General features: G+C 42.4%; 1 protein-coding gene across 1 annotated transcript in view; it reads right to left on the reverse strand.

Annotated features, from left to right (window-relative positions):
* Nucleotides 1-729: 729 nt before the first annotated feature.
* Nucleotides 730-24,162, reverse strand: part of PPEF2 (protein phosphatase with EF-hand domain 2) — a 42,507-nt gene continuing 19,074 nt past the window's right edge. The window contains exons 9-17 of the mRNA XM_054485196.1: nucleotides 24,023-24,059; nucleotides 23,783-23,932; nucleotides 17,009-17,395; nucleotides 13,871-14,056; nucleotides 12,772-12,914; nucleotides 8,215-8,321; nucleotides 7,097-7,260; nucleotides 5,316-5,403; nucleotides 730-1,793 (exon numbers count right to left, since the gene is read on the reverse strand). Coding sequence (XP_054341171.1) covers nucleotides 1,540-1,793; nucleotides 5,316-5,403; nucleotides 7,097-7,260; nucleotides 8,215-8,321; nucleotides 12,772-12,914; nucleotides 13,871-14,056; nucleotides 17,009-17,395; nucleotides 23,783-23,932; nucleotides 24,023-24,059 — 1,516 coding nt within the window. The 3' untranslated portion in view covers nucleotides 730-1,539. The remainder of the gene's footprint in view (nucleotides 1,794-5,315; nucleotides 5,404-7,096; nucleotides 7,261-8,214; nucleotides 8,322-12,771; nucleotides 12,915-13,870; nucleotides 14,057-17,008; nucleotides 17,396-23,782; nucleotides 23,933-24,022; nucleotides 24,060-24,162) is intronic.

Here is a 24,162-nt window from a genome sequence, read left to right on the forward strand (position 1 = left end):
ACAACATCCTTTGTCAAAGTAATCCCATTCCTGGGATTTTATACCACTAAAATGTAAAATTCAAAAGATTTGTGTAAAATAAGCTATATGTACTATGTTATTAACTACAGTGTTATTTCTTTTTTTTTAAATTTTACTTTAAGTTCTTGGCTACATGTGCCGAACATGCAGGTTTGTTACACATATGTATACACCATGGTGGTTCGCTGCACCTATCAACCTGTCATCTAGGTTTTTTTTTTTTTTTTTTTTTAGATGGAATCTCGCTCTGTCACCCAGGCTGGAGTGCAGTGGTGCGATCTCAAGCTCTGCCTCCTGGGTTCACGCCATTCTCCTGCCTCAGCCTCCTGAGTAGCTGGGACTACAGGCACCCGCCCGGCTAATTTTTTGTATTTTTTTAGTAGAGACGGGGTTTCACCATGTTAGCCAGGATGGTCTCCATCTCCTGACCTCGTGTTCCGCCCGCCTCAGCCACCCAAAGTGCTGGGATTACAGGCGTGAGCCACCGCGCCCGGCTGTCATCTAGGTTTTAAGCCCCGCATGCATTAGGTATTTGTCCTAACACTCTCCCTAGTGTTATTCCTAATAAAGAAAAAGTGGAAATAATACACATGTTTAACAATTGGAGAATGGCTGCATAGATTATAGCACATCCACTTCAAAGAAAATTATGCAAGCATTAAACTAATTATCATGAAGAATACAGAATCACAAGGGAAGCACATGGGAAAGGGTTTACAATTAGATATGAATTTAGTTTTTTAAAAGCAGAACATAAAATTATATAAACACTACAGTAACAAGTAAGAAAAAGTAAATAATGAAGAAAATCCATATGCTTGGGTCATGGAATTACAATACAATTTTTTTAAATAACTTTCCTTTACCAATATGACATTGTTAAGACAATAAATAAAAAGTATAAAATAGGCTGGGTGCGGTGGCTCATGCCTGTAATCCCAGCAGTTTGGGAGGCTGAGGAGGGTGGATCACCTGAGGTCGGGAGTTCAAGACCAGCCTGACCAACATGGAGAAACCCTGTCTCTACTAAAAATACAAAATTAGCCTGGTGTGGTGGCGCATGCCTGTAACCCCAGCTTCTCAGGAGGCTGAGGCAGAAGAATCGCCCGGGAGGTGGAGTTTGCAGTGAGCCGAGATCGCGCCAATGCACTCCAGCCTGGGCAACAAGAGAGAAACTCCATCTCAAAAAAAAAAAAAAAAAAGTATAAAATAAAAACAATGAGAGAGTTAAATTGTCAGTGGTTCTTAATTGAAGTGGACTTTAGAATTTAAAAACACTATGCCTAAGTTCTACTTTGTGAAGATTGTGAGATGGGGTTGGGGCACTAATATACTTAAAACACATACATACACAACACCCCAACCCACCCCTCCACACTGAAATACACAGGTGATTCTGATGCATATAGATAGGTAAATTTTCAGCATAAAGTTTCACATGGAGAATAAGGAAGATGGTCTAGTGAGAAGCTGAGCATTGCCTATGAGGCACTTTGGGTGATGAAGACCAGGCTGTTCTTAGCGTGCACCTGGACTGCTGCAGCCACTGTCTTTAGCATTTGTAGCTTGTGGGCATTCTGAGGAATCGCCCTCTGGCCAGGATTTCTCCACAAGGCGGAAGGCCTCCAAGAACTCATTGATATCAATGTGGCCATCTTTGTTGAAATCAATGCTCCGAGCAAGGTCACAGATGCAGTCATCTGTAATGTCGATATTCATATGAGAGCTGAACAGCTTCCAGGTCTGCCTGAACTCATCCAGTGAGATGAACCCTTATCAGAGGGAGGAAATCACTTCAGTGTGTTAGTCTAGTTTTTAATGTTCATTTTCTCTGACATTCTTACGAGGACACCTGCTCCCTACTGCTAAACAGAGAGATACCCAAATCCTAGTATCTAATTTAAACTCCCAAGAGGATCACACAAACCCACTGGCTCACCAGTGATTTTCAGCTGGGAAGAATTTTGCTCCCCTCCCTCCAGGGGACATTTGGCAATGTCTGGAGACATTATTGTTTGTTATGACTAAGACGGAGGTGAGGTGCTACTGGCATCTAATAAATAAAGGCCAGACATGCTGCCAAACATCTTATAATGCACAAGATGGACCCCAAAACAAAGAATTATCTAGCCCAAAATGTCAAAAGTACCACTGTTGAGAAACCCTGCATTTAATCATCTCAAACATATACTAATTTATTCTGGCCATTAAAATCCTTTGGACCCCATACATCTACAGTCAATTGACTTTTTTACAAGGGTCCCAAGATCATTTAATGGGGAAAGAATAGTTTTTTTCAACAATGATGGGGGACAAGCAGATATTCACATGCAAAAAGAGTAAAGCTAGACACCTACCTAACACTATATAAAAAAAAACTAACTCGATATGGATCAAAGACCTAAATGTAAGAGCTAAAACTCTAAAACTCTTAGAAGCAAACATAAGTGTAAATCTTTGTGACCTTAGGTTATGCAACAGTTTTTTTTTTTTTTTTTTTTTTGAGACAGAGTCTCGCTCTGTCACCCAGGCTGGAGTGCAGTGGCACAATCTCGGCTCACTGCAAGCTCTGCCTCCCGGGTTCACGCCATTCTCCTGCCTCAGCCTCCCGAGTAGCTGGGACTACAGGCGCCCACCACCACACCTGGCTAATTTTTTATATTTTTAGTAGAGACGGGGTTTCACCGTATTAGCCAGGATGGTCTCGATCTCCTGACCTCATGATCCACCTACCTCGGCCTCCCAAAGTGCTGGGATTACAGGCGTGAGCCACCGTGACCGGCCTATGCAACAGTTGTATAGCTTAAAAAAGCTATAACACCAAAAGCATAAACAACAAAAGAAAAAATAAATTGGACTTTTTCAAAATTAAAAACTTTTGGGTATCAGGCTGGTCGCAGTGGCTCACGCCTGTAATCCCAGCACTTTGGGAGGCTGAGGTGGGCAGAGCACAAGGTCAGGAGTTCAAGACCAGTCTGGCCAATATGGTGAAACCCCGTCTCTACTAAAAATACAAAAATTAGCTGGTCACGGTGGCAGGTGCCTGTAGTCCCAGCTACTCAGCAGGCTGAGGCAGAAGAATTGCTTGAACCCAGGAGGCAGAGGTTGCAGTGAGCCAAGATCGTACCACTGCACTCCAGCCTAGGTGACAGAGCGAGACTCCGTCTCAAAAAAAAAAAAAAAAAAAAAACTTTCGGGCATCAAAGGACACTACCAAGAAAGTGAAAAGATAATCCACAAAATCAGAAAAAAAATTTGCAAGGCATATGTCTGATAATGTCCTAGTACCCAGAATATATGAATAACTCTTACAACTCAAATAAAAAGACAAATAGCCCAATTCAAAAATGGACAAAGGATTTGAATAGACATTTCTCCAAAAGAGATATACAAATGGCCAATAAGCACATGAAAATGTTCAACATCATTAGTTATTAAGGAAATGAAAGTCAAAACTGCAGTAGAACAGGTATAATAAAAACTAAAAAAAAACCCACAAAAAACAAAAGTGGAAAATAACAAGCGTTGGTTAGGATGTAGAGAAACTGGAACCCTCATACAATGTTGGTGGCGATATAAATATGTACAGCTACTGTGAGAAATGGTTTGGTAATTCCTCAAAAAGTTAAACATAGAATCACCAGATGACCAGGCAATTACACTCCTAGATATAAACCCAAGAAAACTGAAAACATATATTGACACAAAAAGTCACACGTGAATGTTCATAGCAGCATTGTTCATAATAGCCAAAAGTAGAAACAATCCAAAGTCAATCAACTAATGACTGGATAAATAAAAGTTCTGTCCACACAATGGAATATTATTCAGTCATAAAAAAGGAATGAAAAACTGATACTGCTGCAACATGGATGAATCTTGAACACAGGCTAGGTGACATAATCCAGACACCAAAGGTCATATTTTGCATGACTCCATTTATATCAAATGTCCAGAATAGGCAAATCCATAGAGACAGAAAGTAGATTAGTGGTTGCCAGGGACTCGTGGAGGAGGGATAGGGAATGAGGAGTACTTGCTAATAGGTATCAGATTTCTTTCTGGGGTGATTAAAATGTTCTAGGACAGGCGCAGTGGTTCACGCCTGTAATCCCAGCACTTTAGGAGATCTAGGTGGGTGAATCACAAGGTCAGGAGATCGAGACCATCCTGGCTAACATGGTGAAATCCTGTCTCTACTAAAAATACAAAAAAAAAATAGCTGGATGTGGTGGCACACGCTTGTAGTCCTAGCTACTCAGGAGGCTGAGGCAGGAGAATCACTTGAACCTGGGAGGTGGAGGTTGCAGTGATCCGAGATTGTGCCACTGCACTCCAGCCTGGGTGACGGAGACTCCGTCTCAAAAAAAAAAAAAAAAAAAAAAGTTCTAAAATTAGATAGTGGTGATGGTTATACAATCTTGTGACTATACCGAGAACCACTAAATTGCATACTTTATACAGGTGAATTATATGGTTTGTGAATTATGCCTCAAAAGAAACCAATAATAACATTGAAAAAAGCCTTTGGACCATTGGGGGAACAGGATGAGGATGTACAGGACCTCACCATACATTTTTTTATAACTTCCTGTGAATCTATAATTATTTCAAAATTTAAAGTTAAAAAAAAACATTTTGGGAGTGAGGTTGCAAACGCCTTTCTATTGTAAGCACTTTTCATTACTTTGTGGCTATCTTTGATGGTACTGTAAAGGATATCACATCTTTCTTTCTTTTTTTTTTCGCGACAGAGTCTCACTCTGTCACCGAGGCTGGAGTCCAGTGGCACGACCTCGGCTCACTGCAACCTCCGCCTCCCAGGTACAAGCGGTTCTCCTGCCTCAGCCTCCCAAGTACCTGGGATTACGGACATGTGCCACCACGCCCGCCTAATTTTTGTATTTTTAGTAAAGACTGGGTTTCTCCATGTTGGCCAGACTGGTCTCGAACTCCTGACTTCAGGTGATTCACCCGCCTCGGCCTCCCAAAGTGCTGGGATTAAGGCAGGAGCCACCGTGTCCAGAGGATATCACATCTTCTAATAATTATTCTTCCTATAAGAAGCTCTCATTCAGTTTGTCTTCATTCTTCTTTACCCCACTTCTTTCTCTATGGGCTGCTTATACTACTCAAGTACTTTCCTAGTTTCTGTCATTTATAAGCACTAATCTTCTTACCTTGCTCCAAATGCCTGAGTGGAGACGAATGAGGACGAATCAGGAAGGAGATTAAGGGTTTAAGGTAAAATACTTGCAGTGCGTCAAAAGTGACAGAATAATGAGTGCCTTTACCTGAATGATCACTGTCTATGATCCTAAAAATGGTCTCTAGGTTGGATCGGTTTCGATACAATGTTTCCAGCAAACTTGATTGTACGTTCTGCAAGAAAAAATTCATTTTCCTTCTTTGTCATATGTTTAGGCTTGTTCCAATATATAATTAACACACAATCAACCCTGACAATCACACATTCTTGAAAAAACCTGAAAATATTTTGCCATCCCTCCATTCCCTCTACCCAGTTCAGCCCACCAAATAATCTAGTGGTTTAAGAAGCACCTCACCCATGATGAAAATCTTCTAAAATTGACTGGTGATGGTTGCACATACAGGTTGTGTATGCCTTGTCTGAAATGCTTGGGACCAGAAATGTTTTGAATTTTGGATTTTTTCGGACATTGTAATATTTACCTGTACATAATGAGATATCTTGGGTATGGGACCCAAGTTTAAACACAAAATTAATTTTTGTTTCATATACCCCTTATACATCTAGCCTGAATGTAATTTCTGTTTGTTTGTTTTGAGATGGAGTTTCGCTCTTGTTGTCCAGGCTGGAGTGCAATGGCCCAATCTCAGCTGACTGCAACCTCCGCCTCCCGGGTTCAAGCGATTCTCCTGCCTTGGCCTCCTGAGTAGCTGGGGTTACAGACATGCACCACCACACCCGGCTAATTTTTGTATTTTTAGTAGAGACGAGGTTTCTCCATTTTGGTCAGGCTGGTCTCGAACTTCCGACCTCAGGTGATCTGCCCGCCTCGGTCTCCCAAAGTGCTGGGGTTGCAAGCATGAGCCACCGTGCCCGGCTGCCTGAAGGTAATTTTATAAAATGTTTTTAATAATTTTGTGCATGAAACAAACTTTGCATACATTGAACCATCAGAAAGCAAAGGTGTCAAATGTGGAATTTTTCACTTGTGGCATTGTGTTGGCACTCAAAAAGTTTTGGACTTTGGAGCCTTTCAGATTTGTTTTTTTAAACAGAGTCTCGCTGTGTTGCCCAGGCTGGAGTGCAGTGGCATGGTCTTGGCTCACTGCAACCTCTGCCTCCTGGGTTCAAGCGATTCTCCCACCTCGCCTCCCAATAGCTGGGTCTACAGGCATATGCCACCACACCCAGCTAATTTTTGTATTTTTAGAAGAGACGGGGTTTCATCGTGTTGGCCAGACTGGTCTCGAACTCCTGGCCTCAAGTAATCCACCCTCCTCAGCCTCCCAAAGTGCTAGGATTACAGGAGTGAGCCACCGCACCCAGCCGAATTATACACTTTAAATGGATGAATTGCATGGTATGTCAATTATATTGCAGTAACACTGTTAAAAGAAGTACCTAGCCTAAGGTTGCACATACATTACATATTTTATAAGTAGTATTGAATAAATACTTCTTTAAGTAGGGTAAGCACCATAGTGTTGAGGAAAGAAAATGGGCCTTGAGGTAAGACAGACCTTGGCTTGAGTCCCAACTTAGTCGTTCTATGACCTCAGGCAAATTGCTAACCTCTGTGGGCAGTGTCCTCGTAAGTGTAATGGTGCTGATAATATGTACTTCTTGGAGTGGTTTTGGTGCTGATAATATGTACTTCTTGGAGTGGTTTTGAGGATTAACTGAGGCAATGTATGAAAACCACTTAACACAAAAGCCTGACACATAGAAACTCAAGAAATAGTTATTCCCCTTTCTCACCCATCCAGCTTTTTGGGTTATTACTAGTTGGTTGTTTCTGACTCCTTCTCTCTAAGGACTATCATAGTCCACATGTGCTCTCATCCACCATTACCACACCATTACCTCGTGACTCAATTGTTCCTTGGCCAAGTTCTTCAGCCAAGACTTGTACTCCAGCATGTTGTCTGCTGAGCTGTTCACCAGCTGTGGCCTCAGCATCCGCCATGGCAGTCCTAGATGCAACACAGACTCCACCGCTGCTGCCCAGTCACTCAAGGTGATTAAACCTACAGGTGAGAGCTAACTTGTTGCCTTGTCACCTAGAAGTCTAGTTTCCTGCCCAATGGTGTGTATATTTTTATCCTGACATCCTTCTTACTATCTGCAGGTAATAGAAATAATGGGCACTGTCACTATTTTTGTTGATAGTAGCAGAGTTGGCTGGAAGCTAGACTTGCCAGACAAAATACAAGATGTCCAGTTAAATTTTAATTGAAGACAGACAGTAAAGTATATAAAAATGCCAAATATTGCATAAAAATTATTTGTTGTCTGTCTGTAATTCAAACTTAATTAGGCATTTTACATTTTTGTTTACTAAATCTGGCAATACTTCTGCAAGCCACATAAAAGTCTTGTAAATGATATCATAAAATATTATATATCTACAGCATTGGTTATTTAAAAAAATTAAACCACCTAAATTCCTTAGAAAATATCCACTGAAACTCTTGGAAGGCTACAGTATGTGTATATGAAAAGATATTACTATGAATTCATAAATGTTACTGCTGTTTTTAAATAGGGATATATTTAGTCAATGTCCATTAGAAATTCCATTAGTTGAGCAGACAACATTTTTAGCCTGGATAATAAATCATGAAATACCTAGATAAGCACACACTCAACTTCAACAAGTCAAGTCATTCGTCTTTTGCCAGTCTTATACTCTTATAACTTCTCCCACTTGTTCTTTGCTTGGTTCTCACCATGTTATCCTTCCCTGACTCTATTTCTTTTCACCCTTTCTATTTGGCCAAGTTCATATTTTGTTAAAAGCTTAGAATTTTAAAATTTAGTTAGAATAAATGAGACATTAAGTTGAATAAAATGGAGGATATAGCCAAAGGGAATTTGGGTCACTCATTAAAGCAACAAATATTTATTTGCTAACTAGTGTAAGACAGAGATTTTCCGGCTAGCTTCCTTCCTCTGTGAATCTTTAACTTGATCATTCTTACCGACTTTATCTGCATCATGCTTCTTAAATTCACTGAGAAGATCTGAAGAATGAGCAAATAGCTTCTCCCTCAGAGCTCTCAGAGCCGACTCCTCCACTCTGCTAATCCTGGGACAGGAGATGAAAAGCGACATTTTAATACACTGGTATAGAAGAAATACTTAGAGATTTTACTATATTTCTACTCTCTCTTTCTTAACACATCAGTCTCCCAAGAGCTCAGTTTTTGAGGGAGAGCTCCTTTACTCTTCTCTGTTGTACACAAACAGGATGAGTATGGGGAATGCCGCTGTCCTTCCTGGTATAGGACAGTGGTTAGAGAAGAAGTTCTGGAGAAGGATCACCTCTGTGGTAAAGTTATCTAATCATCCTGTGCTTCAGTTTTCCCACCTGTAAAACAGTGATTAAAATCATACCTGTCTCTACTTCACAGGATTATGTGAAGATTATAATGAGTAATTTCATGTACAGCACTTAGAAGAAAGCCTGGCACATAGAAAGCACTCACCAAACAGTACCTGTTATCACAATTATTGTGCATTTCTTGTAGTTTATTATCATGTGAAACAGAAGGCAAAATTTATGAATAACAAAATAACACTAGTTTAGTTTTTTCTTTCTTATTGGGTCAATAGAGTAATGCTGGGCTCAGTACTTGGCCCAAAGTAAGTGCTCAATAAATATCTGTAGTTGAATGAACAAGAATATAAAAAGAGGCTTGGCATGGTGGCTCATGCCTGTAATCCCAGCACTGTGGGAAGCCAAGGTGGATGGATTCCTTGAGCCCAGGAGTTCGAGACCAGCCTTGGCAACATGGCAAAACCCCCCTCTCTACTCAAAGCACAAAAAAAAAGAATTAGCCAGGCATGGTGGCTCATCCCTGTAGTCCCAGATACTTGTGGGGCTGAGGTGGGAGAATCACTTGAGCCCAGGAGGTAGAGGCTGCAGTGAGCCAAGATTGCACCACTGCACTCCAGCCTGGGTGACAAAGTAAGACCCTGTCTCAAAAAAAAAAAAAAAAAAAAAAAGAATATAAAACGAGATAAAAGGTAAGCATACGTTACTTGTAATGTCTTATTGAGGAACCAATCATTCTATAAATAATGATCAGATAACCTATCTTTTCTCGTGTTAAAAGTTAAAAAAAATTAAATCATATTTGATGAAAATCTTACTGCAATTGAAGGCATTTAACATGACAGTCTTTAAGTGGGCTACATAGATCCTTAAAAGAGTGTGAACCTAGCCTGGCATGGTGGCACGTGCCTATGGTCCCAGCTACTTGAGAGGCTAAGGTGGGAAAATCACCTGAGCCTGGGAGGTCGAGGCTGCAGCGAGCCAAGATCGCACCACTGCACTCCAGCCTGGACAACCAGAGTGAGACCCTGTCTAAAAAAAACAAAAAATTGTGAACCAGTTAGGCATGGTGGCTCATGCCTATAATACCAGCACTTTGGGAGGCTGAAGCAGGAGGATCACTTGAGGCCAGGATCTCAAGACCACCCTGGGCAACACAGCTAGGCTGGGTTTCTTTACCAAAAAAACTTTTAAAAATTAGCCAGGCATGGTGGTGCATGCTTGTAATCTCAGTTACTTGGGAGACTATGGCAGGAGGATTGCTTGAGCCCAGGAGTTTGAGGTTACAGTAAGCTATGATCATGCTACTATACCTTGGCCTTGGTGACAGAGCAAGGCCCTGTCTCTACAAAAGGAAAAGAAAGTGTGAACCACCTAAAACTCACCCCAAATTTCACAGGTATGTGAGCATATGTGAATTTTTTGTAGACAGTTTGTTGTTTTATCAGAGGCTAACAGAAGTATGAGACTCCTAAAAAGTTTAAGAACCACTAGTTAGACAAAGCATTTAAGCTGCTCCTGGTAATCTGTAGTCATGGAGAGTTATGCAGGGATGGAGTAGGGCAATGCCCTTGAAATCTATCTGGATGTACAAGGCTTTCCTGTCCCTACGTCAAGCAACACTTAGTAAGCACTTACTAAATGCAGAGCTCTACATGGATTATCTCATTAAATCCCTCAACACTCATTGAAGAAAGAACGATAACATTAAGTCCGTTATGCCCATTACAGACAGAGATAGTAATTAGGTCGAGGTCACATAGCTACCAAGGAGTGAGGCCAGATACCTATCTGGCTATGCTGGCTCCAAGCTGGCTCTCTATTATTGTGAGAAGTGGATTGAAACAAAAAGTAAATGGACTCTGACTGAGGATTCCTCTAAGAAGAGCATGTTATGAGGCCAGGCATGGTGGCTCACACCTGTAATCCTAGCACTTTGGGAGGCCAAGGCAGGAGGATCGCTTGATCTCAGGAGTTTGAGACCAGCCTGGGCAGAATAGTGAGACTTCGTCTCTACAAAAAATTTTAAAAATTAGCTGGGCATGGTGGCGCACGCCTGTAGTACCAGGTGTGAGGTAGCTAAGGTGGGAGGATCTCTTAAGACCAGCAGGTTGAGGCTGCAGTGACCTGTCATCATGCCACTGTACTACAGCCTGGGTGACACAGCGAGACCCTGTCTCACAAAAAAAAAAAAAAAGAAAGAAAGAAAGAAAAAGAAATTCACTTGGTGGGTTTATATTTTTACATAATTCTTTTTAAGTGAGGGTGGCCTATATTTAATAACTCGAGAATGATTTAAAATAATGCACTTTTATAGCACTCACACAAGGGTAAATGTTAAATACTAACATGTTCTCTATCCACCTGATTTATGCTAGCTTTGCTGATCTTAATTTCTAACTCTGTTAGGCTAAATACTTAAAGAAGCATGTTCAATAGCACTAAAACTGTATCTGTTAGCATCTTATATACTCTGAGGCCATCTTCGCTGTGGGAGGCAATATTGCATAGACATTAAAAGTGTGGGTTCTGAAATAGAATTGCCCCGGTCAAAGACTACCTTCACTCAAGGACTAGCTGTGTGACCACAGGTCAGATGATTTAACCTCAGTTCTTTAATAATCTCTTCTACAAAACTGAAATTAATAACAATATCTGTTGCATGAGACTACCCATATAAATTCTTTATAACATTTTGTGGGCCGGGTGCGGTGGCTCACGCCTGTAATCCCAGCACTTTGGGAGGCCAAGGTGGGCGGATCACGAGGTCAGGAGATCGAGACCATCCTGGCTAACACGGTGAAACCCTTTCTCTACTAAAAATACAAAAAAGTAGCCAGGCACGGTGGCGGGCGCCTGTAGTCCCAGCTACTCGGGAGACTGAGGCAGGAGAATGGCATGAACCTGGGAGGCGGAGTTTGCAGTGAGCCGAGATCACACCACTGTACTCCAGCCTGGGTGACAAAGCGAGACTCAGTCTCAAAAAAAACCAAAACAAAACAAAAACCATTTTGTGGTTGTAATCTCTCAACTAAGAACTCAGAATCATCTCAAAAGCTACCATTTATTTATTTATTTATTTATTTTTATTTTACTTTATTTTATTTTATTTTTGAGATGGAGTCTTGCTCTGTCGCCCAGGCTGGAGTGCAGTGGTGCGATCTCAGCTCACTGCAACCTCCGCCTCCTGGGTTCAAGCAATTCTCCTGCCTCAGCTTCCCGAGTAGCTGGGATTACAGGCGTGTACCACTACGCCCGGCTAATTTTTTTGTATTTTTAGTAGAGACAGGGTTTCACCATGTTGGCCAGGCCGGTCTCAAACTCCTGACCTCAAATGATCCACCCGCCTCGGCCTCCCAAAGTGCTGGAATTACAGGCGTGAGCCACCGCGCCCGGCCAAAATCTACCGTTCAAATAGTATTATATGCTTCCTTCCAGAAAGAAAGGGGCCTCATTAACAAATCTGTGCACTGAATTTCACCTGCCAAATCTCCAGACAGTGAAAGAACCTCTGGCTGTGGCTTGTAGGGGTAACACAAACCTGTTAATGATGAGAGAAAATAGAAGAGTAACTTCAGAAAGACTTAGTGGTTTAGTAAGCAGACTTTACCCAAGACGCAGCCATGGAGAATAATTTCTTCTTCTTTTTTTTTTTTTGTTTTTTTGAGACAGTTTTGCTCTGTCAACCAGGCTGGAGTGCAGTGGCACAATCTTGGCTCACTGCAAACTCCACCTCCCAAGCTCAAGCCATCCTCCCACCTCAGCCTCCCAAGTAGCTGGGACTACAAGAGTATGCCACCACATCAGGCTAATTTTTGAATTTTTTGTAGAGATGGGGTTTTGCCATGTTGCCCAGGCTGGTCTGGAATTCCTGGGCTCAAACTATCCTCCTGCCTTAGTCTCCCAGAGTGCTGGGATTACAGGCATGAACCACTGTGCCCCACTGAGAATAATTTCTGCAGAAAACAAATTTGTTGCTCCCATTAATGATGGGTAGATAGAGCTATTAGAAGTGTGTGGAGGAGAAGGAATAGACTCCTACTCTAATGTCTATTGTATTAATAGAACTTCATACTGACATAGCCAAATTCTGAATTCTCACATAGAATTTGAATAAATATAACGTTTGACACTTCATTCAAAGATTCTATGAACACTATAATTTTTTTTTTTCTGAAAATCACTCATTGAAAAGTCTTGCCTTTGCCTCATGGTGAGTGTGTGGGTCACCTTGTTAGCTTGATACTGCACGATATGTGGGGTCAGAGCTGGCCCCAGTTTGACATAGGCCCCTCTGTTGCTGCCAACTTCATAGTAGTTGGAGGCAGAAAAGATCGTTAATACCTACATCAAAACAGAAGAGAGACAGGCATTCACATTCACTGAAGAAACGTTCACCCTCAATCCTATGCGGCTCAACTCAACTGCAGAAGCTGCTGTTTCTCCTAGTGCTCATCTGGGAATCCTTTTCTTTCTTTCTTTTTTTTTTCTAAAGTCATCAATGCTAATAGGGCAAGAGTTGTGACTCAAGTCATAGAAATTTGAATTCCGACAGTTTCACAATGTATCTTCTTCACATTTTTATCCCAAGTGAAAATAGCAAGGGTCATAGAAAACACTATATTTGCTTCAACTTAGAGGCGAGCTGGGTCTGATAAACCAGGACGGCCATTACAATGAGCAAGAAGATGAGTTCTGAGAGCTGATGTGGTGCCTTAAGGCAGAGTTTCCTACGGACTGTTGTGGCTCCTCAGATGCTGTATGAAAAAAGTTTTCACAGTCAATACATTGGGAGATGCTAGATACTGTATCTCTTCCTGAAGATTTACAGTGGTAGGAAACTAAAGGTTCTCAGAAGTCCTGCAATAAAGAAACTTGTACAGTATAACCAGTGGTATTAGGTGAGACAAATATTGTAGGATTTGGAGATGTCTAAAGATTAGTCAGGATGTTAATTGTGCTCCTGAGAAGACAAATGATCCTGAATCCCTGCCTGGGGAGCGACCTGAAGAATAGAGGTGTGGCTGAGAAAACACTGGCTTTATATTTCCATTCATAAAATGGGACCATGTCAATCAGGGTATTGGTGGACAGTGGCCTTAATCAAACTTTGGGTTTTAAAGAGGATATAAGAGTCAAGGACAAATGACTGTAAAGGACCTAGTTGCTTTGAGCAAGTAGGTAACAAATACAAGGTCTGTAGGTTGTTAGAAACTGAGAGCCTTTGCTCATCCAGGCCTGAGCCCTTCGGACTACTTTGGTGACACACAAGCCTGTGCTGCTGCAGAGGGAGCACCCACCTTGCGGTTGTGACAGAATTCATAGCCTTCAGGTTTGCATTCATGTGAACGGATCAGGAATTGCAGGTTGTATTTTTGTAGCAACTGCTGTGTCACATCAGGCCCAAAAAAACAGCCTCCTCCTCGAATAGTGTTGGCCTTGCAGCCCTCTTGAGCCATGGGATCACTCCACAGGATATCTACAACCTGAGAAGACCAAGAGATGATTTCCTTCCCCAAAACTAGATACATATTCATCCACAGTCATTCAAATGAAAGGAAGAGGAGGAGGAAAATATTTGAATAAAAATAAGTGAATAAATGTCCATGCAAGCAATATTTGACATAGATTTATATTTTGGACCTCTAAGGTTCCAGAATTTCTTATTACTCACAAAATGAATGTGTGCATGCATACATATTTGTTGACAAGCATATACCCACTTTCTTGAAAATAAATCTGATATGAAAGCTCAATATGTAAAACAGATGAAGTTGCCCTGCTAGAAGCTTTGATCATGGCCGGTAGTCTTCAGTCAGTGCCAATGCTCCAGGCTACTGGATGTTTGCCGTAAAGAGAAGGCACAAGTCCTGGGACTGGCAAGAGAGTCTCTTGCATATTCACAAGACCCCAGACGTGGTCCTGGGAAAATGCAATCAACATTTTATTTCTTAAAGTAGTTTAAGAATTTTTGTTTTTTTTACAAATTGCAGAAGAGGCCAGGCATGGTGGTTCACACCTGTAATCCTAGTACTTTGGGAGGCTGAGGTAGGTGGATCATTTGAGGTCAGGAGTTCAAGACCAGCCTGGTCAACATGTGAAATCCCATCTTTACTAAAAATATAAAAAAATGAGCCAGGCATGGAGGCGCACACCTGTAATCCCAACTATTCAGGAGGCTGAAGCAGAAGAATCACTTTAACCCAGGAGAGGGAGGTTGCAGTGAGCCGAGATCGTGCCACTGCACTCCAGCCTGGGCTACAGAGCGAGACTCCACCTCAAACAAACAAACATAAATAAATAAATAATTGCAGAAGAGCTGAGCAATTTTTCTAGCACTTGAGATTCTACCCTATTATTAATACTCAGGAAAATAATAACTGCCAGTCATATAATACTCAGATGAAATAACTGAATAATTTTGGTTATTGACATTTAATACTTTCTTTTCTTTTCTTTTCTTTTTTTTGAGACAGAGTCTCACTCTGTTGCCCAGGCTGGAGTGCAGTGGTGCAATCTCGGCTCACCGCAACCTCCGCCTCCCAGGTTCAAGCGATTCTCCTGCCTCAGTCTCTCGAGTAGCTGAGATTACAGGCATGTGCCACCATGCCCGGCTAATTTTTGTATTTTTTAGTAGAGACAGGATTTCACCATGTTAACCAGAGGCTGGTCTCGAACTCCTAACCTCAGATGATCCTCCCACCTCAGCCTCCCAAAGTGCTGGGATTACAGGCGTGAGCCACCACACCCAGCCAACATTTAATGCTTTCTAAAAGTACTTTGTAAAAGAAAAACTTCACTTGATTTGTAAATATCAAGACATTAACACTGAGTCAGTTTGCAAAAGGAAAGACCTATACTTTATAATTTCAGTTCTAAATTGGTGTTGAAGCCCAGATCAATAACTCTGAGAGAACATAAACTAAACTCACCATCTCTTTCTCTGAGGCTTCTAGACTCAAAGTCAGCTGCAACTTCTCTTTCTCACTACCCTCCATCCAATCAATCAGCAAGTTCTGCTAATTTTAGCTCTTAAATAATTCTGAATTTCTTTCTTTCTTTTTTTTTTTTTTTTTTGAGGCGGAGTCTCGCTCTGTCACCCAGGCTGGAGTGCAGTGGCGCGATCTCGGCTCACTGCAAGCTCCGCCTCCCGGGTTCATGCCATTCTCCTGCCTCAGCCTCCCGAGCAGCTGGGACTACAGGCACCCACCACCACGCCCGGCTAATTTTTTTTGTATTTTTAGTAGAGGTGGGGTTTCACCGTGTTAGCCAGGATGGTCTCAATCTCCTGACCTCGTGATCCGCCTGTCTCAGCCTCCTGAAGTGCTAGGATTACAGGCGTGAGCCACTGCGCCCGGCTGAATTCATTTCTTTATTGGGTGAACTATATGAGATTGCCATTCTTATAGGTCAGAAATGGTTGAATACCAGCAAGTTCCTATAATTCTGTTAACACTACTACAGGCCAGGCACAGCAGCTCAGGCTGGGTGCAGTGGCTCATGTCTGTAATACCAGCACTTTGGGAGGCCAAGGTGGGTGATTGCTTGAGCCTCAGGAGTTTAAGACCAGCCTGGGCAACATGGTGAAATGCTCTCTTCAAAAAATACAAAAATTAGCCAGGCGTGGTGGTGCACACCTGTAGTCCCAGCTACTGGGGAGGCTGAGGTAGGAGGATCATCTGAGCCTGGGAAGTACAGGCTGCAGTGAGTCATGATCATGCCACTGTACTCCAGCCTGGGCAACTGGAGTGACTTTGTCTCAAAGAAAAAAAAAAAAAAAACAAGCTCACGATAATCATCTCCCACCTGGATGGCTATAACAGCCTTTTCAGGGGTCTCTCTGCCATAGTCATCATCAGTGAAGTCGGCTGCCTGAGCCATCTATTTTGGCAAGTAATGCTAGCACCTACTCAATGTCTATTCTCCTCTTCCTTCTTCCGTACTGACAGAACTGCAGGTTTGGGGTGGCAGGGTGCCTCGCTGCATACTACTTATTCTCCAAGTCTCCCCTGCAGCTAGGGGTGGCCATGTGACACAGTTCTAGAGATCTGGGGACAGCTCTTGCCTGGTAACAGAGTAAAGAAGCTGCTGCCTAGCACTTTTGGCCTTGAACTATGGCAGCTATATTGCTGACACATTAAAAAAAATAGCACACAATAGCATCCAACAAATCTTAGCTTATCTTCTTACCCTACTGGTGCTCAATCACTAACCCAAGTATTATCAGGCAATAGAGCCTAACAGCCACACGTCTCCATCTTTTATAAAACTTTAAAATATATGAGTCATTAGGCAAATACTAGTGTCCTTCTGGGGTGTTGTTACCCCAGAGAGAGAGAGAAAGAGGGGCCTCAAAACATACCCTGAGTTTCCATGGAAAGGAGAGGTTTGACCTGTTGGCAGCCACATGCTAGGAAGCAGTGCCTGGCCACACTCACCTGCCTCCACTCCTCCTGAGTGGGCTTCCGCAGCTCTCCGGCTTCAGAGTCTGCTTCTGAGGCTGAGCGGGAGGGCTCCTCTTTCTCTCCGGTCACCAGGAGGCCTGCTTGCTGCCGGCACCGCTCCAGCTCCAGTTCCACGGAGCTCCGCACCTGCCGGGAGAGCTCCCGCCCGTCCAGGGAACCGCCGCAGGGGATGCTGGAGGACCTGCTGGTTTTCTGGGCCTTGTAGGAGCCAAGCCGAAGGGGCGAAGAGGGAAGAGAGCGGCTTTCGGGGAGAAACCATGGGATGGGTCCTTGTGCAGAGCTCTTCTGGTTGGCTTTCCTCTTCTCCTCCATCTGCTTCTCACTCTTCTGTCTCGTTTTGCACCTCATGGTGGAAACTATCTAAACACGTCCAGAAAGAGATACAGATGCTGGAATGAAACTGTAGGCCCAGACAGGTGTGGTGGCTCACTCCTGTAATCCTGGAACTTTGGGAGACTGAGCCTGGCAGATCACTCAAGCCCAGGAGTTCAAGACCAGCCTGAGCAACATGGCAAGACCCTGTCTCTACAAAAACTACAAAAAAATGAGCTGGTCATGGCGGCACATGCCTGTAGTCCCAGCTACTAGGGAGGCTGAGGTGGGAGGATCACTTGAGCCCAGAAGGTCAAGGCTGCAGTAAACTGAGATTGAACCACTGCACTCCAGCCTGGGTAACAGAGGGAGACCCTGAGAAAAGAAAGAGAGAAAGAAAGAAAGAAAAGAGAGAAAGAGAGAAAGAGAGAAAGGAAGGAAAAGAAGGAAAGGAAGGAAAGAAAGGAAAGAAAGAAAGAAAGAAAAGAAACAGAGAGAGAGGCCGGGCGTGGTGGCTCATGCCTGTAATCCCAGCACTTTGGGAGGCTGAGGCAGGCTGATCACCTGAGGTTGAGAGTTCGAGACCAGCCTGACCAATATGGAGAAACCCCGTCTCTACTAAAAATACAAAATTAGCTGGACGTAGTGGCGCATGCCTGTAATCACAGCTACTTGGGAGGCTGAGGCAGGAGAATTGCTTGAACCCGGGAGGCGGAGGTTGCGGTGAGCCAAGATTGCACCATTGCATCCAGCCTGGGAAACAAGAGTGAAACTCCATCTCAAAAAAAAATAAACAATAAAAAAAAGAAAGAGAGAGAGAAAGAAAGAGAAAGAAAGAAGAAAAAGAAAGAAAGAAAGAAAAAGAAAGAAAGAAAGAAAGAAAAGAAAGAAAAGAAAGAAAACAAAGAAAGAAAGAAAGAAAGAAAGAAAGAAAGAAAGAAAAGAAGGGAAGGAAGGAACTAACTGTAGGTCCTTTGAGAGTACCACTTTGACACCCAGGTCAGTCCTAAACACTGGTGCCCACAGACAAGTGCTGGTCTGTTCATTGTTCCTGGCCTGGGACAAGGTAAGCACAGCCCTTGAGAGTAAGTCTGAGAAACACTTATAGCAATATGATATTGTCACGACAGTCAAGCACATGATCAGCGGGCTTGTATCTTTTGTTTGTACTTCGTTTTTCTTTTTTTTTTTAACTTTTTTAGGTTTGGGGGTACATGCGAAGGTTTGTTACATAGGTACACACATGTCATGGGGGGTTGTTTTTCATATTATTTCATCATTTTTCTAATAATTCATATTTATTGTATTTTACAGAAGTATTGATCTGCAACAAATTGGAAGTTTATAAAACCTGGTCCTTCACATATAATTCGAGAAACACTAACCTAGGTCATCATTTCTGTCTGGGAGACCAGTGATTTTTTTAGACAAGGATAGGAAAGGGCAGCTCTCTCAGGCCAGTCCTCATTGACTTTCCTGTCATTCCACAGATGCTAAAACAAAGAAAAAGAATCAAAGTATATAGGTGAGAAATAGGAAGAGGAAAAACTTGACTCTTGCTGCAGAGGAGGCAGCACTTAATGGCACTTTAGAGGAAGTGCTCTTGTACCCATTATCTTACCTGTTGGGGAAGGACAGGGGAGGGGAGGGAGCTCCTCTTTTCAGCCTGGACCTAATCAGAAAGACACTCCTTGCCATAGGGAATTGAATAGAGTCCCTCTCACTTGCAGTCATCATGGCACTGGGACTGGGTTGAGGACAAAAGTGGCGCGAATTCTGATCAGGGATCAGGCCACAGAGCAGATTGTAGCAGCGAGCAAAAAGAGAGAGCAGCCATTCCTGGTGTGCCTGAGTGCTATGGTGAACCCTGAGGAGGAAGACTTCCATGGTATATCCACAATAAAGGGCTTGTTCACAAAGGGAACTCTGTGTGAGCGCATAATCAAAGAACGAGAACTTACTGCAAATAGATCTAAGGACTGTGATACAAGAAAGCCATGTCCCAGCTTGGACTGGCTTAGGGCAAGAACAAAGAAGGACACCCAGAGAGGGGCAGCAGAGCTGACTGATGTTTGAAGGACAGTCCAGAGTGAAGAGAATAGAACAGAGCTTATTTTCTGACATTGGACAAGCGTTAATCACTTTCTAGGCAGTTCCAATCTTGGGCATAGAGACTGCAAAGCCACAAAATGTAAACCAACTCATAACCACCTCCTTGCTCCTTGTTGGCACACAGTGTGGGCCAGTCCACCAGTCCCACCTCTTCTGATTCTCAGGTATTTTATTACTATATTTTTTTAGACGGAGTCTCGCTCTGTCACCAGGCTGGAGTGCAGTGGCTCGATCTCAGCTCACCAAAACCTCTGCTTTATATTCCCAAGAAATTCATATTGACTCAAACTCATGTTCATAATTCAAAAGAAAATCTCTGCAAATAAGCAGACCCTCCTTGTTAGAAGATGGTTTATTTAATGGTACTTGAAAAAGCCCCGATGACTAGCAAATTATTCCTCCCATTCACACACATTCCTCTCCTGGAAAGAAGTCCTATTAATGACTGTTTTCCCCATCTTATGTTTCCAGTGATTTTTAACATCCACTGTAGACTGATGTCCCACACCTTAACCTAGTGGAAAGAGGCTCCAGTACACGAGGGATTGTAACTGGCACTGCTAGGGTCACCTGCAGCCTACAGATAGGTCTTGCTTGCCTTGCAATGTTCATAAAATTTTTAAAATGATATTTTGACATTTGAAATTTGGAGGATTTTATATTAAGGTCTAGATTTTGCTTTAAAAGTCTCCTGAAAAATCTTCTAACACTGGCTCATAAGTGAGTAGCTGCTTCCTACTTTAACATGGGCAAAATCTCTCCAGTTCTCATCTAGGTTTGCAACCCGGCATTGTTCTGTCCCATCTTTGCTTCAATAAAAATGTAGCTCATTTACTATTTATAATAATCAGGCAGAAAAAATATTGTGCTTTCTGCTTTCAATACTATCTCTGCAATAAGGAGAAATTAATATTTATCCTTATCTTACATATGGAAAACTTAGTAACTGTAGAGTTTTTTTGCCCGGTTCTTCTGGGTATTTTCTTTCTTATAATAAAAATCAGAAGCACTGGTAAGGAACAATCAGAACTGATATTCTTTTTCTATCTTTGTTAGGAGACTTACATGGCCAATTGGATGACTTAATCTTTATATTTTATAAGGTATGAATGTTCAAATTAAGTTGCTTTCTTGCTCTGAGGCTTAATTTAGAAGCTCAAATTCAGTATCAATTGAACAAATGCTTAAATATTACTTGAATTTTTAAAATATTATTATTTACTTTTATTTATTTTTTTTAGATGGGGGTCTCATTCTGTCACCTAGGCTGGAGTGCAGTGGTGCAATCTCGGCTCACTCAACCTCCGCCTCCCAAATTCAAGCAATTCTCCTGCCTCAGCCTCCCGAGTAGCTGGGAGTATAGGCGCGCGTCACCACGTCCAGCTAATTTTTGTACTTTTAGTAGAGACGGGGGTTTCACCATGTTGGCCAGGATGGTCTCTATCTCTTGACCTTGTGATCCACCTGCCTCAGCCTCCCAAAATGCTGGGATTACAGGCGTGAGCCACTGTGCCTGGCCCAGGTAATTTTATTTTAAGGATGTTGTTATCTGCTCCAAGCAGCATCCCTAACTTGAGGAGATTAATAGTGTTAATATGTATTGAGCCTTTTCCAAATAGGCGCTGTTCTGGGCACTTTCTATAAATTAGTTGATTAACCATCATACCACTCCTATAAGATAGCATCTTTTATAGTACAGATAAGAAAACTGAGGCACAAAATACTAAGACTCATCCAGGACTGAATCCAGATAGTCTGACTCTGGAGCCCATACCTCTCTGTACTTCTCTCTCAAGTAGTCCTTGGACTGTACCATTTGCTGCATCACCCTCTCTCCGAGCTTTGCAAACCAAACATTGGGAAGTTAGCTTTTTGCTAAGCCACAGAAAATAAACTTTTCATTAGCATTCTTTCCCAGAGTTCCTTCTTCTATGTTTACATAATTAAATATGATTCTTCCCATGAGATAATTTGCTCTACTGTGGCTTGCTGTCTCTGCCTCCAGACATACATGCAGCTGGACAGAATGTTTGAGTTGAAAGTTTGTGAGAAAATCAAGATACAACTGATAGCTAGGTTTGGTCACTCATGCCTATAATCCCAACACTTTGGGAGGCCAAAGTGGGAGAATTACTTGAGCCCAGGAATTCAAGACCAGCCTGGGCAACATAGTGAGACCCCATCTCTATAAATACTTTTTTTTTTTTTTTTTGGAGACAGGGTCTCGCTCTGTCGCCAGGCTGGAGTGCAGTGGCACAATCTTGGCTCACTGCAGTCTCTGCCTCCTGGGTTCAAGCAATTCTCCTACCTCAGCCTCCTGAGTAGCTGGGACTACAGGCATGCACTGCCATGCCCGGCTAATTTTTTTGTATTTTTAGTAGAGACGGGCTTTCACCATGTTGGCCAGGATGGTCTTGATCTCCTGACCTCGTGATCCACCCACCTCGGCCTCCCAAAGTGCTGGCATTACAGGCATGAGCCACCGCATCCAGCATATTTTTTTTTTTTTTTTTTTGACACGGAGTCTCGCTCTGTCGCCCAGGCTGGCACGACCTCAGCTCACCAAAACCTCTGCCTCCCGGGTTAAAGCGATTCTCCTGCCTCAGCCTCCTGAGTAGCTGGGATTACAGGTGTGCACCACCACACCTGGCTAATTTTTGTATTTTTAGTAGAGACGGGGTTTCACCATGTTGGTCAGGCTGGTCTCAAACTCCTTACCTCATGATCTGCTGGCCTCCGACTCTCAGAGTGCTGGGATTACAGGTGTGAGCCATCACGCCCGGCTCTCTACAAATAATTTTTAAAAAATTAGCCAAGCATGATTGTGTGTGACTGTAGTTCCAGCTACTCGGGAGGCTGAGGCTGGAGGATTGCCTCAGCCCAGAAGGTCAAGGCTGCAGTGAGCCGTGATCGCGGCACCACACTCCAGCCTGGATGACAGAGTGAGACCTTCTCTCAAAAACAAACAAACAAAAAAAGATAAAACAGATGTGTAAGTGAAAACACTGAGTTTGGGTGTACAGGGACACAAGCAATTTCTAGTTACCAAACCACAAGGAGTCACATCCTTACTTGCTAAATGGTAGCTAAGTCTAGAAACCACACATTAGGGGTGGCAGAGTAACAAGAAACCTGGGTCTCTGGACAACTTCATAGAACCAAACTGCCATTTCAGCCAACAATTGCCTATTCCAGGGTTCAAACCCAGGTCTATCTTACTCTAAAGCCATATTCTTTCATTTCCTGTATGTCTCATATACATAGACTTTCATATCCATATCCATTAGAATTGCCCAAAGTTGAAGTAGATTGATTGTGTGGTGATGAGTTCCCTGTCTTTGGAACTTCCCAGGAAAATGTTGTCATGGATGTTGTAGCAGCATTTCCTGTGTGGGATGAGTCAAGTTTAAGAGTTAAGTGTAAGAAAATAGAACCTTTGCTTCCTAGCTTTCCATTTCCAAAATGAAATGGAAAATAGAAATCTATTGTTATTGGTAAATCATACATTCTGTCTCATACTCTCCCACCTCCAACCCCAACACATTCTGGTTATTGTGTGTTCCTTTAGGGCAGGCACCATCGCTGTTTCATCTTTTTATCTCTGTAACACTTTCTTTGCACATAGTAAGCACTCAAAGCATATTTGTTGAGTTTAACTGAAATCAATCTTCATTTTTTTTTCTGCCAACTAGCACACTCTCTGAATGTAGCAGGCATTAAATACATATTTCTTGACTTTAATTGAAGGTAATATGAATTATTTGGGAAACGTAGGCTCTTTAGGTGGCAATAATTGAGAGGTAGTATTTAGAATTATCTAGATCCAATGGCAGATAACACAGCACTGGTTGCTACTCCCCACTAGCATGTACATGGTAGACATGACTAAGTGACTACAGCACACTTGCCCCCTAGCCCAACTGCAGATTCTCAATCTTTTTTTTTTTTTTTAGAAACAGGTTCTCACTGTGTCCCCCCAAGATGAAGTGCAATGGCAATCACAGCTCACTGCAGCCTCCCAAGTAGCTAAGACTACAGGCCCATGCCACCACTCCCAGCTAAGTTTTTAATTTTTTTGTAGAGACAGAGTTTTGCTATGTTGCCCAGACTGGTCTCAAACTCCTGGTCTCAAGCAATCTTCCTGTATTCTAAAGTGCTGAGATTATAGGTGTGAGACACTGTGCCCAGCCTCCATACTCCTAACGGCCTCCACACTCTTAACAGCCATAATCAGTTGACTGCAGTCAGCATGTAAGATGACATTTATATTGGCAATGAAACTGGGCATTATGGTGAAATTTGTATTATTTCATTAACCACTACCTTGCTCCTCTCTATTTTGTCCAAAAGCTCCAGATCAGTTATGTCTGACACCCCACCATGAAGAATTAGAACTTTCTCATCTATCAGAGTGGCCAGTGGAAGCCAACAGAAAACATCTTGCAGGGTTCTTAGTATTTCCTTCCCGTGTATCTGGAAAAAATGATATAAACAAAATGTTATCAAATAATTCACTCGACTTATCTGAACTAAGAGAAACTTTTGTCTTTAAAGGCAGCGCACCTTGTATTTATTCATCACTTCCTTGGTGAAGCCATATCTAGATTTAGAAGCACAAATAGATATTAGAGTAAATTGGGTGACAATAATCAGGGCATAATCACATTTTTAGAAGAACGCATATTCTGGGCATATGTACTTAA

The sequence above is a fragment of the Pongo pygmaeus genome, chromosome 3 (genome assembly GCF_028885625.2).
Source record: "Pongo pygmaeus isolate AG05252 chromosome 3, NHGRI_mPonPyg2-v2.0_pri, whole genome shotgun sequence".
Classification (NCBI taxonomy): domain Eukaryota; kingdom Metazoa; phylum Chordata; class Mammalia; order Primates; family Hominidae; genus Pongo; species Pongo pygmaeus.